The sequence below is a fragment of the Corapipo altera genome, unplaced genomic scaffold, assembly GCF_003945725.1.
Source record: "Corapipo altera isolate COAL_440 unplaced genomic scaffold, ASM394572v1 181, whole genome shotgun sequence".
Taxonomy (NCBI): domain Eukaryota; kingdom Metazoa; phylum Chordata; class Aves; order Passeriformes; family Pipridae; genus Corapipo; species Corapipo altera.
The window spans coordinates 836,691-853,302 of NW_020884999.1; the positions used below are offsets into that span (position 1 = coordinate 836,691).

At 43.2% G+C, this 16,612-nt stretch overlaps 1 protein-coding gene across 1 annotated transcript; it reads right to left on the minus strand.

The window, feature by feature from the left end:
- Positions 1-1,208: 1,208 nt before the first annotated feature.
- VKORC1L1 (vitamin K epoxide reductase complex subunit 1 like 1) lies at positions 1,209-15,633 on the minus strand. The gene is made up of 3 exons (XM_027666826.1): positions 15,424-15,633; positions 4,135-4,244; positions 1,209-3,443 (listed from the first exon to the last, which is right to left on the minus strand). The coding sequence occupies exons 1-3, from the start codon at positions 15,615-15,617 to the stop codon at positions 3,217-3,219; spliced, it is 531 nt and encodes a 176-aa protein (XP_027522627.1). The 5' UTR covers positions 15,618-15,633; the 3' UTR covers positions 1,209-3,216.
- Positions 15,634-16,612: the final 979 nt, after the last annotated feature.

A 16,612-nucleotide genomic window follows, 5' to 3' on the forward strand; every position in this document is an offset into this window, starting at 1 on the left:
AATGTTTAATTCCTAAGCAGGTTTTGGGATGAGGTTCTTTTGCCTTTCCAAGCCGCCCCTCGCCGAGGAACTTCCAACTGAGAATATTTGGTGACTCTGAGAGCCAAAGAGGGGGAGGAAGGACCCAAATTCAGAATCACTGTTTGGATATTGTGAATTTTTTCCCTCCATTCTCATGAGTGTTGAAACCACAACGAGGATCTGTGTAACATCCCCCTGTCCCTTGCCAGCCCAGGTATTATTTACCTGTGTTTTCCTGTATCCTCAAGATTCCTCAGAATTTGCTTTTGGGTTTGGGAGGGTGGAATCGGAATCAACCACAAGTTTCCCACCACGTTTGTTTTGGCTGGGGCAGGCAAGGGGGCACTCCTCTGAGTTCCATCACATCACAATCTGTGCCATTTTACTGGAAGAAAGATGCTGTTTCTATCACTGGGAGCAACAAGAGAGTCAAAGAACTGGAAGCAAAGAGGTCCAAATTTCTACTGCTAAGATTATTTTGCCCTTTATTCAGGCCAACTGCATTTCTGAAGCACGAGAGAGAAATAGAAGAGTCAGGGCCGTTTCTAGCAAATCACTTCCAGTAAAAAGTAACTGCAAGAAAAGCACACAAGACAAAAGAGTTCACAATTAAGGATCAGATTTGCAAGTCTGTGCACAAAAGTGTAGCTGCAAATTCTTCCAGAGACCAAACTCCAGTTCCATTTGATCCCTATGTGCACACAAACAAGGACTGCAGACACGACTGCTGGAAATCCGGCCCTAAACATTTTTACTAAACAAACTGAATTAACAGACTATGCCCACACAAACAAGCACAAGACACAGTGAAGTTAAGTCAACACCAATACTTTCAGCTGATGGGGCTTTTTTTCCTTTTTTTTTTTCCCCAGAAATTGGACCAAGTACTCATTGATTATACTTGTCTCCATGGCTGCTTGTTCTGAGATATGAGCACTGCCACTGACCATTTCAGGCAGCACGTGTTCACCTCTTCCTTGGATGAAAAAAAAGATGCCTTAGTGTAGATCACAGGAATGCATCAAAATAAATCTATACCACATATTAAACAGTGATACTGCCTCAAGGCTTGTGAGAGAACAAAGCCAAGCCTTGAGGGACCAGTTTAACATCATTCATTCCCCTCATATCAAAGTTCAAGGCATTTGAGAGACAGAACTAAACATCAAGACAAGCTTTAACTATACTCTGGTCAATACAAAATGCATTTAATGAATTGTTGTCTAAAACTGTCAGACAAGAGGGACAAGTTATTTAGTGTTACATGCAACAGATGTTACTAATACCACAGAACTCTATACATAAAAGCAGTTTCCACCTACATCCTTGATACAAACCAGAAAACGACTTCAGTAGTAATTTAAATACTATTTTGTGGATTCAATCTAAAAATTCTATTTGCTCTACGGTAACACTGCATGTTTCACAGTCAAGTTTATCCTCAGCAACTTAGTGTTTATAATCCACTTATCCATACAACAGAAGTGTCTCTCTGACATTCATGTTTGAGAAAAAAAATCCCAAAAATAGTTAAATTAATTCTTTAAATAACTGGTATGCAGTTGGAATTCTTCATATTTAGAAGCTGACAAGGGCAAAAAGCAGCACAGCACCAATTACAGAAAGGAACTGAACCTACACGTTTTCGTGTCACAGAGTCTGAAACACAAATATTTTACTTTTCCAAATCGCCATCAACCTTTTTTAATTAAACTGAAGCAATACTGCTACCACTTCTCAGTCTAAAAACTAAACATATCTCTTAATACTCCTCTATCCCCAGCAAGTTTGCTGGGAATTTTGTTTGTTTGTTTGTTCATTTTTAAAGCAAGGACACTTCTGCCTGCCAAGTTCAACGCAAAGTATTTGGTTTAAGATTTTAAGACAGAAGGCACTTTTAACATTCAGCCTTAGAATACTGAGTGCAGAAACAACATGTACAATTTTGTTCCTTTAAATCTGCAGTTTAATTTTTTTTTTCCCAATTAGTTATTAGAAAGAGCAATGATAGCACTACATCACATTTCATTTTCAGGAGCACATTTACTCACTTATCCCATTAAACAGCTTGCCCTTCCAAGGGATCTTGTGTGTGTGTGTGTGTCAGGCCTAAAGTTCATTTCCCAATATAGCACAAACCAAGGATCCTGACGAAGATCAATTAAGTAACTGCTTTTTCAGTGCACGACTTGGTTATCCCGCTCAGTCAGTGGCTTCCACTGCAATTGCAATCCTATACTGCAGCATTCATAGAACATCAAACATTAGTAACACTGGCTGGCTGACCACAGCTTAAAAATGAAACAGCTCTGCATGGAAACTGAGTCCTTTCAAAGAACACTTGGATACACCAACCCCCAACCTGCAGAGAATATCCTGGTGGCAGCTTTCCATCGACCACACGGAGCTATTTTCACTCGGTACAGAATTAACGAGGTTGTGGTTTAATGAACACACTTCAGGTTTCAGCTTTAATTCCATTTTTCGATACTGGAGACAAAAAGAAAGACAGAAGGGAAAAAAAAAAATGGAACCAACCCCAAGCACCATTCTTGGGACAGCACGAGCAGTGAGTGCAGCAACTCCGTGTTCTCTTCAGAGGTCACTTCTTCCATCGTGTCAGTCGACTGTGAGCTGAACCCTCTGACAGCTCCTAACAAAACCCATTGTACAGTGAGTTCTCCAGGGATGAAACCAATAGTTCTAATTTTATTTACAGTGTAAGTCCTAGTCAAATCTAAGTCCATCAGCTAAAAAAAAAAAAAACAAACGAAAACAAAAAAGTAATACACATACTGTAAACATGGCAACATTAAATATGGTGATGCTAGTCTAGAATATTTAATGTCATGATCACATCTTGTTATACCTGAATTTATATACAGGATATTTTATAGCAAGTGTTACCCACTTCACAAGTGGAGGGGGAAGAGAGAGTCTAGGTTTTGCTGTGGCTAAAACTCCTTCAAAGTAAAGTTAAAGCTTGTCTTTGATTGTATTAGAGCTTTGTTTCACAACCACATTTAAACTGAAGATTAGCACAGAAAAATTATCGGGGGCCCCTTCAAATTTATAATTAAAAATTCAGTTATGATTCTCGGGGAGAGTGTCTGATATGGAGAATAAAAAATTACTGCAAAATAAACTTAATGGAAGTTGGGTCTTCAGACTGTCAGTCAAGAGTTCAAACAGGGGTTATTCCTGTTTGGGTTGGAGTTGCCGTTTCCAGGCCTCGTTCAAATAAACTAGTCGTTTGTAGTTGATGATAAAGAGAATGAAGTTCAGCAAATATGTGATGACGCAGACAATGCAAAATTCCTTCAGCACGAAGTACAGAATGTATGCCAAGTACAATGACCCTACTACAGACACTATGGAGGATGTCATGAGGATTAGAGCTGCTACTGCACTTGCTGTCATACCTGCAACAAGAGAGAGAGAGTTACTAGGGCTGCTCTCGGCCCCCTCCACGCACAGCACAAAGCCTAAGCACTAACTCAGACTGAGGGCTCCTCAGCAAGTCTGTCTTACAGAAAAGTCTGGTTAAAACACCATGACAAATCAAGACAAATCACTCTTTGGAGGGGAGCATCTAAGTTCTGTCTGACAGTCCTGTGATAAGGAGGATGTTTATATCAACCATCCTCTGTATTCCTGAGTTAGGGGAAAGTTACAGGCTGATCGAGTTATTTCTATCAAAATTAACAGCTTTATAGCAGACCACATAGCTACCAACAAGTATGCAACACATTTCATGCACTTTTTTGCCTATTACTCCTGCAAAACTTGTAAATTCCATTTTTATTTCCTCTCTTTTCTATCATGCAATCTGATGCTAAATATACTGAAGTGAAAATACCAGCACAGAAACTGTCTTGACACCCTATATTATTAATAGCATAGCAGAGGAAAATGCAATTACTCTTATTATCAGTTGAGTTTTTAAGTCCTTTGGACAGATGTATCATTAGGCTGGTGCTAAGAAAAAAAAAAGATATAAAAATCACAAGCATTTATCTGGTTTCTTGCAGATTGTGCAATCTGCATTGCACTCCTCCTTCAACACCACAGACCTGCTACATGCTTTAGGCTTTAAGCAGAATTAATACTTACCAAGTAGCATTTGTAGTATATAAAACACGAGTCCAAAAACACTGTTTGACTGATTTATTGCACTGTCCTTTCCAAAGATGGAACCCAACAGACCGAATCCTCGACCCCATCTGTAAAACAGTGAAACTAATTAACTCCTGTTTGGGCACCTATTGCTTTTACATCAGTGTTTTCAGTCCATCTCTGTTGGGAAAAAGAAAAAAAGAGGTAGATATATTCTGACATGACCACTGGAGTCCTATGGGAAGTTCAGGGTTATCCTGGAAAATCAAGCAGCTTGCAACAGGGGGAGCACTTTATCCACAGGTACAGCTTTTATCCCACACCTGGAGGATTATAAAGTTATTCAACACACCAGAAACTACAAGTTCACGCAGCTGCAACTTCAAACACCACGTTTGCTTGTGTTTGAAGCTGTTTTGTCAAGCACCCAACAGCTTTAGCAGCTCCCTCCGCCACAGCAAGTTGGACACTTGGTCACTAAACAGGGACGATGGCACAAGGGGTAAGGATTTGTTCCCAGCTCTGCTGGCATCAGAGCAAGCAAACCAGGACATATGTTTGCACCTCAGCTGCTCCTGATCAGTCTCTCACCTCAGGAGGAACCCCAATCTGCCAAGCAGACAAGCTGGGGATGGCACCAGAACAAGATCCACAGACCTCGTTTGTCAGAGCACGGTGACACTTTGAACCAACACCTGAATTCCCCACAAAGTGACTTTCAACTTTCTAGTGATAAGACAGAAAGCAGCACAAGCCCTACAAACCTGCTGCTGCAATGAGGATAAAAGATGAAACTACCAAATGTATTTGTGCTAGAAACCAGGAATTTGATGCCCCAAGGCAGAGCATGCCATTATTTGTAAAAGCAAAGTGAGGACCTTATTTGTTAGTGTCACTTGAAAATATGAAGTTAATGCTATCCAACAGGTAACTTAACTCACAAGAGAACATCAGGATATCTTCCAGAATGATTTTGGAGCATCAAGCCAAGCACTACACTTGGCTTGGTTCCCATTATCAGGTGAACTGCCACGGAACTATGTAAAAAAGCACCATTTCTCACTCCTGTTGCAGCAGAAAATGCCAGTGTGCTACATTTATGCCAAGAAAAGTGCAGTTTCTAGATCATTTCTTGTACTAGAGGCAATGCCCTGCTAAACCAAGACACAGCACAGGTCTGCTCTCTGCACAGGGCAGGAACATTGCTGATGTAACTCACCACACATCTGGGATCAGTGACAGGCTACCAACACATGACAAGCAGTTTCCTCACAGAAAAAGGGACCACAGCAAGTACAATTTAATACCATCTCCCAAACACTTCACAGTCTCACAGCCATCTGTGCAGTATTCGCAAAACATATTCAAATTAATAATTTTAATTCCAGATAGTTACTAAACTTGAATTAACTACTATAGGCAAGTCTTGTGCTCTTCTCCCCAAGAAACCCATCAGAAAATTGGGTCCCAATTCCTAGAAAGCACATTTACTGCATAAACAGTAAAAAAGACAAACAGACTTTCAACTAGTTTGGTCTCAAATCTTGTAAAGGAGTGAAGTGAAACTTTTGTGCCAATTTAACCAACGCTGCTTTACCAGGGGACAGTGGCTCAGCATTCCTGAGGCTGCCAGGGGTCACACAGACAGGGAGTTGTAGGAGGAGCAGTGCAGAGCTGCCTGGCTCCCTGCACTCATCCCAGGGCACTTCTGGGGCTATGGAAAATGTGGGGGACACGGCTGATTGCACCTCCTCCCTGCTGCATAGGAAGGCAAACAGTCCCACTGTCCCGCTTGCGGGCAAAGCAGCATCGAGGATGGATCCCAAAAATCTGGAAAAGCTGCAGACAGAGATGTGATTGCAGCACTCACAGAAAAGGGAGCCACACTTCCCAGAAAGGGATTTAAAAAAAGGCCAAACACCATGGAAAAACGGATTAGCAAACATTATAAAGAAATACTGCCAATTCCAAGGAATCTCTGCTATGACGAGATTTTCCTCCCACATGTTGAACGTTATCTGGATTTTAAGTGAGAACTGTTTATTTTTTAGCCTTCCTTTGCTAAGATGTCACAGCACATGTAACAACTGTCTCGTGTTCTCCAGCTGCCAAAGGCAGCATTAAAGAGCCAGGCAAATACATTAAAAGTATCCTACTTTTGCATTTAGCAGTCGATTTTTATTTTTCTATATTACTACATTTACAGATACTTCAGCTTACTATCCACAGGTGAAATGTATTACTCTAGTCTCCAAGTGAGACTTCTTTGTAGGGTGACATTAAACTGTGTCTGAGCACACTCAGGCTTTCCTTACCCAGAGACTGCACAGCACGACTCCGAGTGTGCCAAGTCTGTGATGCTCAATCCCTCCCCGTCCCTGCCCTCCCTGTGTGCTCCCACCTCTGAGGCTCATCAGATCCTGTCGTGTTTGAAGGCAAACTCAAGCTTAAAAAAAAACATCAGAAACTTTCTTCTACAGAACCTGACCCTGCAGTGATTCTGCAAGAGAATAAAATGTTGCTGGTGGAAGGATAAGGAGTTCCAGCCCTTCCCGACACTCAGCACCCGGCGTGATCCCTTCAGAGCTGCAAGGTCAGAGCACGGGGAGCACTTTTTCCATGTGCAATAGTTCATTAAGTATCTTGTTGGCCTTGTAGCAGCTTTAAGGACATGAAGTATTAAATTTCAGCCCATGGAGTACAGCTCTAATCTCACATCTTATTCCACACCCTTGAAGACAGCTAAGCAGCCTGTGGTTTAACATAAAGCCCTTTTCTCAGCCTTATAAGGTTTGAAGTGTGAGCAAGTTTTCTGCATCAAACTGTAAAGTATTAAGACTTTGTATATTTTTATTTGAATCTAATTTCTCTACTGAAGAGGCTAAATCGGCTCTTAATTTTATTGAGGAGGTCCTAAAACCCACTAAAATGCAAAATGAACCAAGAACTTCAGCAAGCAATTGGAGGAAGGATAAAAACTGAGGAGGATAATCTTCCTTCTCACATCAAAATCAGGCAAAACACACCTGAGTTACAATAATTTAGAAGTCTAAAAAAAAATACAGCAAACAAATAACAAGAAGAAAGTCCATATAAAAGGATAAGCTCCAAGAAATAAAACATCAGAAGTTCTTCACAGAACCTGACTTTCTTACAAAGAACATAACTTAGAATAACTGTTATTAACTTGTTTCAATTTTTTTGGATACAGAATACTAAGTAAAATGAACTTGCACTAATGACAGAGTTGCTTGCACAGCAGGATAAAAGCACAGCCCAATATCACCAACTTTTTCCTGGTCCTGACTTGTGGCTCCCATCCCTGAAGTGCCAAGAATTCCAGAGTGAGAACTGCAGTGACCCAGGGTGACTCAGAGCACTGTGACAAACACGGGAGCCAAGCCCACTTTCACCACACCCGAGTTTCACTCCTATTAAAAATAAAAAGCCATCTGAACGAACTACAAGGAAGATTTCAAATAAACCATTAACACATTTTTGTGCATGTTTCAAGTAACTCAACTCCCCTCTCTGTTCAAGACCACAGCCTGCTCCACTCCCCATCTGCATGTACAACTCTGAATGCTCTTTAAAAAGTTAAATAGTGAGTCAAGAAATCCAAGATAAAGTGGTGAGAACTGTTTATGTAGTTTCCCAACATCTAAAATTGAACACTACAGTGATTTCCAGTCCAATGTGCATTAGGTCTTGAAAGTTATTATTCACCCTCTAAACAGTATCCCCTTTGGTCTGAGGTATTTAAAGCTCAGCACTGTTGCATTTTTACAAGTTTAAAGCAGTATTTGTGTTCCCCTGCCACTTCTTAACAGCAAAACTAGAACTGAGGTCACTGTGATCCACAAGTGACACACCTCCAAGAAAGTCTTACACTTTTCAATCACTACCTCTTTTGCACAATTATGAACATCCCCTGTGTTCCAGAACAGAGTATTATGGGATGCACTTTAAACACTTTTACCATAATTTAGCAGAGAAAATGCCACTGGCAGAAAGGGAACCATGAGAACCACACTTAGCACACTAGTATCTGACCCATTTTAGAGGACAAGTAAACAACCTTCATGTTTAACAAGGTAAAAGCTGTAAGAGTTATCAGTATTGGCTCAAAAAGCAGCAGAATTCCAAGCCTGCCCAACACAGCAAGTCAAACAAACAAAACAAGAAGTATTTATTTAGCCAGGAGTTACATTACTGTCCCATCCACTCTGCAAGAAATGCTATAGGGTTTTGCTAGCCAAGCACCCCAGTTCTGACAAGCACTGCCAGAAGGAGATGTTTTTAACACTTTTGATGAAGAGATCATTCCTCAAGATGCTTTCCTTCTCCTCAATCATCATTAAGTTAAGAATTAGCTTAACAAACTTCTGAACTGGGGTTTCACCTGCACCAACACACTCAGCAAACAGCCCACCTTGAAAAACCTTCCTGGTCCTTTCTGAGCACTTCCTTTTGACCTCCACAACAACCCCTGGTGATGACCAGAATCACATCACCTCGATTTCACCTGGCAATCCTTAGTTCTCATGCCCAGAACTAAGCACTGTATATTCATTTGAACATGAAGATAACCATATTAGATGGGGTCAGGTCCAGCTGGCTTCAGATCATGTCCCTGACATCAGCCAGCAGCAGATGCCTTGAACAAACATGTATTTCCCAGGTTACATTCCAGTCTCCTGAAGGACTAGTTGCAAATGCTCAAATCCTTCAGGGGACTATGATAGGATACAACCCAAAATCTGAGGACATTCTGCATTTGTGCAGCAACAGCTTTCCCCACACATTTCTCTCTCTCAGCTGTTGGGTTTGCTGCAATAAAAAGGGAAAACAATAAAAGAGATTTTGTTTTCAGAAAACTGTAAGTAAAGAACTCAAGTTTTGTTTTCTGAGCAGCAGCAGGTTACTTAAAGCCCCTCATTTCAGGATTATTAATCATCCCATAAGCATGTTATCAACAGCAAGCAACACTCACCACTTTGTAACCCTGAGGGAACAATACATATAATTTTCCTACAAAAATGTTACACTTGACAAGTGATGTGCACATTTCCTTAGGCACCACTGGACTTCTGAGATAAGTTATGGTCCAGAATGGAAGTTCTCAGAGGGGAGCAGAGCTGGCCTGTGCTCACACACTGCCTTCAGTGAAAGCTCAGATAAAGGTCAAAGGATCTGGAGCATGTCAGTACTTAGCAATGTTAAGAAACTTTGGTTGCAGCTTCTTTCCAGCTTCACTAGAGGATTTTGGATTAAACCTAATTCATGGTTTCAAGGTTGCTTAGGCCACTCTTAACAGTTTTAATAAATTAAGTAAAAGCCTTCAATTAGAAGCCACAAGAAAGGAGATTAAAAATTCCCATTTGTAAACTTGCCAGGACTGCTCAAAAATTTTGATACACTTAATTTCACGTTTAAATCTATTAGCAGTATTTAGCATAAACAAACGAGATTTTGTTCTATATATCCTCCAGCTCTATTTCAGAAACAGTCTCTAAAAATCTCACTGTCTAGATCAGCAAAATCTCAAGCAGACAGTGGCTAATTATTTTATTGCAGCCTTTACAGAAGCACAGGCTATTCAAGCTACAAGCCAACAGCACTGCAGCCCTTCTACATAATCTCTTCTATTAAACTATCATAAATGAAGCCTGAGTTTGAATTACAGGCACTTTGTTAAATTTACTTTGCACCAAGTAAAATAATTCTCAGCCCTACTGCAAATTCCAGTCAAGCCAGAAATGATATATTTATGAAAAGTAAAAATACATGTGGTTGTGTAAGCGCTGTAAGGATGGAAAATAAAAGACAAGACTCCCACAGCTTGGGCACTGCTGTGTTTTATAAAAGATGTCCCTCTGCCAGGAAGTCTTTTATCAGTCAGAAGTATTAAATCATTGATTTTCTACTAGAAAGACAGGAAAAGAAAAAAAAAATCACTTGAATTATCAGCTTCTGCAGCTTTAGGAGCAACTTTAATGAAGCTGGTTTCTACAAGCATTCCTGAAACACCTTCCTTCCCAGCTCACACCCTCCAGCCCCTGCTCCTGCCTCCCAGTCAGGCCCGTTATCTCCCAGGGTTGGACAAGTGCTGCCAGCCCAGCTGGCAGTGCCAGGGCACAGGGAACCTTGGCTCACAGGGCAGGGTTCCCTCCAGCAGAGGAGTTCCCGTGAGCCTCCCTCCCCTTTGGCACTGAATTTGTCTACTCCAACTCCCCCCTGCCCAACCAACAAACCAAGGAAGGTCCCCAAAGCTTCCCTGAGGCAGCAAACCCAAGGAATCCAGAGGAACTGCAGAAGCCCCATTCCAGCTGCTGTCTAACACTTGGGAATGCTCTGAAATGATCCCCCACCCATGGTAAATGACAGGACAGACTGCAGCTGAGTTCAGGAAACTACATTTTCATGTAAACTATTTCTCTAGCCTGAGAACAACAGATATGATTCCTGTTCAATGATCACCCATTGCTCCACATTCCACCCTCAGTTTAATCAAACTTCTACCTTTTTTGTGTCCAGAATCAAAGCTGCCTTACAAAAACAATTAACTTGGCTCACATGAAAGATATTACTGACTAAAAAACCCCAAGACCTGCAAAGTTAATACAATGTTTTTAAAAAGCACATGGGCCTCATTTGTGTGCACTGGTTCACAAGAACAGACAAGACAAACTTCTCCCACTATGTGCATAAAGCTACTTTTAACTTTTGCCACCTTACATCACTCACTAACTGCAAACCTCAAACATATCTGAATGCCTGCCTGCAGGTACAGCAATAAAAAAATCCTGGGATATCAGGAATTTACTATTAATAAGAATGATAACTGCTATATCATGTTCTCAACCTGGAATGAAGTAAACTTGACAGATATCAAGTTTACAGGAACTGCCCCCCAACAGAACTGCAGTTTAAATATCAGGTTAGGAGGAGGTCTGAGAAGTTTGGTTCCATGTCCCATTTCCTCAGATAATGGGGTTGTTCCTGTCAACCTGATCAGTGCCACAGTCTGCATTCTGTAAGGATGCACCAGAACAGTTCTAGCAAGGTGTTCTTCACTGAGAAACCAGCACAGGTCAGTTCTACCTGGAGTTCCTTAGAGCACAATGCACACCCACCCTGCAGAGGAATGAGCTCTCCACCACTACCCTCACACAACACAGAGCTTAAGTACTGTGGCACAAGGCAAAGCAAACATAACACTTAAGACAGGTGTAAATTCATTGCTCACAATGATTTATAGGTGAGCAGAGCACAACACAATAATCCTCCAGTTGTCACAGGCCACCCTTGGCAAAGTGCAAACAGACCTGTGCCCAACACACACATTTTACAGATATGCATTTTCAGGAACTACCAAGTGATGAGTTTGGTGCATCCACCAGGAGACACAAGGCAGATATGCAACTTGGTCTAGTGGGAGGTGTCCCTGCCAACAGCAGGGGGCTGGAAATACAGGATCTTTAAGGTCCCTTCCAACCCAAAATGTTCTGGGATATTTTTCAGAACAGGCATTTCAGAGTGGCTCAAACACAAGATGACAACCCAAGACCCCCCCCCATTAGCATGAAGTTAGAACAGGGAATTCCTAAAATATGCCATCTCTCAGTGAGATCCAGTTAATCCACAGATTCTTAAAATCCTATTTGGACTCCAGAACTTCTAAAGACGTTAACCTAGATCAATATTGACTATTGCCAAAGCTCTTCACTTACGCAGCTGCAAATATTGCTAAAGATATACAGTGACAGGTGCCCTTTGGTCCTTCGTGCTGTCTCGAGGCTGTGTCACAGTTGTCACAGCATTAGTGCACTCCAGGCCACAAAAATTCCTTCAAAAAGGGGGCCACCCAATAATCCCCTCTGCAGAAACCTTCCATTAATCAAGACAGAAAGTAGAAATGTATTAGAAGACTCCAAAATCTCCCAGGGCAAGCAAAAGACCAGAGCAAAAGGCTCTGGGTCTCTGCTTTACAACTTAAAGGTCACATTTTATTTCAAGCTGTAGCACTCTCAACATTACTTGAAATGTGTCTATTGGTTTAATTCCTTCTGTGGATCTACTGTAACAGCAAGACCAGAAATATTTTTTGGGAACTGCCACAGGCCAGTGTCATTATAAGGCAACTCTTGCCACTTATTCTCAAGTATAAGACAGCAATTCATTTAAAACACCTACAGCAATTGCCAATGAAAACATTTGGTATTTCCCTAATACCTTCCTTTATTATACAGCCCTTAGCAGCTTTTATTTTTAAACTACTTCATGAACTTTCCCCACAATAAAAGCTTGAAATTTGCTGACCATTCCTGTTTTGAATAAGGGATACTGGGAAGGTATTGCTCCAACCTGATCTTCTGTATGAGTCAGGCTCTGACAGGAGATTCTCTGTGCTCCTCCCTCTGCATGCTGGCAATCTTTACATTTCTGTTCCTGTGGTTCTGCCAATACCAGATTGGGTTTAAAAGCAAGACTTTGAAATACTAACAGCTTATTAGAAAAAAAAAAAACACCTCACCCTCAAATACCAGAAAGTCAGCTCAGGGAGGAATAAACTAATTTATTCTAATTATTCTCTACACTTAAAATTAATCCCACCACCATTAAGTGCTTTCTAAAGTTCAGTCCACTGTGGGAGTCAGGACTCAAAATATGAAGACTGTTACATTCCAAGTTCCATCAGCAAATCCAGCTTAAATAAAAGTCACACAACTGAATGAACACTCTAGAAGCCAGTAAAAGCCACAAAGTATAAGTCTGTCACGCATTTAACTCTGTAGAGTTAACTCTGCTAATCAGCTAATCAAATAATTTCTGACTGCCAGTGTAACAGCTTAATGAGGAAAGAAACACATGAAGGTTAAATCTGCAGTACACGTGGAAAAGCTGGAACACAAGATTCAAAACTCCACTACCCCAGTAAAAATCTAAATTGTAGTTAAAACTCCCTCATAGAAATCAAGTTTCACAGAAACCTTGGTGATGTGGGGACAAGGAACACTCGATTGAGAGAGAGTGACTGAGGGATGGGGAGCTGTGGCAACACAGAAAATAAGTTACATTTCTTCCAATGTTACTCTTATTTCAAAGTTTAATCACTTGCCCTCCTGCCTTACTTTTAAAGCAACAACACTCCTGTGTGTCCTGCACAGCCTGGAAAGCACATTCTTCTCCAAATATGGTTTGACTGAACAGAACTTGCACGTTCCTTTTCCACAAACTCCTTTTACCACCTGCTCTAATCACCACGAGATATCCTGACATTTGCAATAGGAGAACTCTAAGCATGTTCTCCTAGCAACTGCTGGTGAGATTTTTAGTTGATTTTATCCCTGACTCTTCATATTACTACAAAGAATTCCTACAGTAAAGTATTTCTAGGCCTTGCCATGGCACACTCAGCGTGTCAGCTGCTGCATTACTAATGAACATTTTAATTACCAAGCATGATTCCATAATTAGAAATAATTCCAATTATATCTTTAAGTGTTTTCCTTCTCCCAAGCATTTAGTAAACACACATCAAAACTATTGCATCAAATTGCCTGTCTCAGTAGCAGCATTTGCAGCAACAATAAAAAGCTGTTGGAGAACCAACTCTGTACAAGAACAGGCTGCTATGGAGGTGATTTATGATGATTAAATCCCTGTTATTCTCTTTTTGCTCCTGGTGGTGAAAGTTATTTTACTGATGAGACTCACATGGTTTAATCTCAGCAGCCTATGCATAACTTCAATTTATACAGTTTTATGCTATCTGGCAAGTTTGTAGAAGTCTTCTCCCTAGTTAGAGCAAAACTTGTCACTTCAGGACACTTCCCAAACAAAGACATGAACAAGCACCTCCACAAACTAAAGATCACCTGAGGACAGACAGAAAAGCAGAGTTGAAGCCCTCACTCAATCACAAGAGTCCCCTCTCAGACATCCAGAGATACAGATCTCTGTAACACAATCCTACTGCTGTCACCACAGAAGAGGTTTTTCAGAATATGAGATCCCTGTGTGTTTTACCTCAACAATTTAACAGCTCCCACCCTGATAGGAGTATGGGCATGTTCTGCACAACTGGCTTTTTATGATGGCACAACAAGTACCTTGATAAAAACTGGGACAGCTTTTACACAGGTGACACTGAGAGGGGAAAAAAATAAATCTCAAGTGCTCATTCAGCTGAAGGCACTCACATGGTAGTAACAAAATTCTCATTAAAAGAAAAGGAGGAAGCATTTAATACATTTAATACATAATAGGGTTTTGCTCAGTAACCAAAACCCTCCCTTCCCACTTCCTTACAGTGGATGTCCTTATGTGCCTGTATATCTACACATACACACAGACATATATTCTAAGCTCTGAGCAATTCTGAGACTGATGGATAAATCCTCTTATTTCTTTAGCTGAGATATCTGACAATATGCTTTTAAGAGAGTGTTTTGGCCAAATTACACCTAGAACCCTAAAATCGTGAAGGCTGGAAAAGACACCAAAGATCTAATCCACCTGAAACTATTCCCTGTGCCATGTTTGTACTGGAATCACTTGTAACTGCACAGCAGGGCAAGTCTTTTCATTTTTGTAACTCAACCAACTACTTACATGACATGCCAAGTTAATAGAATATTACAGACTGACTCTCCTAACAGAAATAAGAGCCATTGACCTCTAGGAAACAACTGCTAAGCTGACTGGACACCTGCAAAACAACTCAAGGTTGGGGCTCAGCTTTTGCTGCAGAGGGACCCAAGTCTCTCTTGAATGAAGCACTTCCTCTGTACCACAAAACCGTCTCCTGCGCTCCCAGGTGACATTTCAATGAAAACGCAATACAAGATACCGCAATTAAAACCACCCAAAGCAAAGCACCTGCAATCGCCCTTGTTTACATTGGCCTCAACCACCACTCACAGCCGCACCACTCCGCTCTAACGAGCGTTTACCACTAAAACGCCCGTCGCTCCACCTAATTGCCACTGATTTCAACACGGGAATTGCGGGTGCCTCACCCTCTGGCCCGTGGTGATCCCGAAAAACGCCGGTGATCCCGAAAAAAGCCGCTCCCTCACCGGCCCTCCAGCGCTGGGGCTGCCCCGGCCGGGAGCGCTGACCCCCCTCCCCCTGCCCCGTGCCCCCACCACAGGCTCCTCCGCGCCCGCACCCGCTCAGGGAACCTCCCCGCACCCCCAGCGCCCCCCGAGGGCAGCGCTCCCTTGGCCGCCCCGCCGGCGAGAACGGGGCGAGGGGTGGCCGGTCCCACCCCCGCCTCACCTGGAGGTGATGGCGGCGGAGCAGCGCACCCGCTCGCTGAGGTCGCACAGGGCCTGGTAGTGGCTGTCGCGGCCCTTCTCGCGCTCCAGGTGGCAGGCGTAGAGGGACAGCAGGATGCCGGCGGCGCACACGGCGGACCGCGCCACCCGCTCCCAGCGCGGCACCGACACCCGCAGCAGGACGGGCGCCGCCATCTTTGCCCCGTCCCTCCGCCTCAGACCGCGACGCGCGCCCGGCGCCCGCGCCCCCCGCGCAAGCGCGCGCGCCCCTCATTGGCCCGCCGCGCGCTCGCGCGGGCCCTTCATTGGCCCGCCCGCGCCCCCCGGCCACGCCCCCCCACCCCCCGCCGCTCGCGCCGGACGTGGCGCCTCGCGACGACGTCACGTCAGGCCGGGCGGGGGTGGGGGGTGCCGGGGGTGTGCGGCGCCCCCTGGCGGCCATGGTGGGGGGGGGGGGGGGGCGAGGGGGCTTGCGTCCCCCCCCCCCCCCCCTCTCAGATTTCTGCAGGAAAATGAGCTTTTCCCCCTTTTTTTTTTCCCTCAGATCTGAGCGGTCAGGGGAAACTTGGCAGCTCTGAGGAATGCTACGAAAGTCGACACGGCAGGTATGACCCTCGGGGATAATGCGTTGCTTCACTATAACATGGGTCTCAGGCAGGTTCTCCAGTGAAGCTCCAGGTGTTTTCCATGGTTTTGGACAGAATGAGCCTGCAGACACACAGAGCCCATCTGGTGTGCAGAGAGATCTCCCTGAGGGCCTGTTAACATTCCCAAGGATTTTCTGAGGTGTGTAATTTGGACAAGCACTATAAAAAGCACATTAAAAGTTTGTTTGTCCTAGCACACACCATAGGCTGGTGCTCCACCTGGCTCCAGAACAGCTGCTGATGGATTCCCCCAAGCCTCGCTTGGCCTTGGAAGAATAAATATACCTCGCACTTGAGCAATGGGATTTCATCGCCTGTTTCCGAGGTCTGGGACCAGATTCCATCACTCTTCACAGCCAGAACTGTGAATCCACAGCACTGGTCACAATCAGACTGACACAACCCAAGGCAGTCAAGGCTGGATCTTCTTTCTTCCACATGCCTCTGGTTTCTATCAAAAGCAGCATCAACAGCTGGCTGTAGCTGAAGAACCAGCCAATGTCTCTGGTCTACTCGCACAAAAATCATGGCAGCTGAAAATAA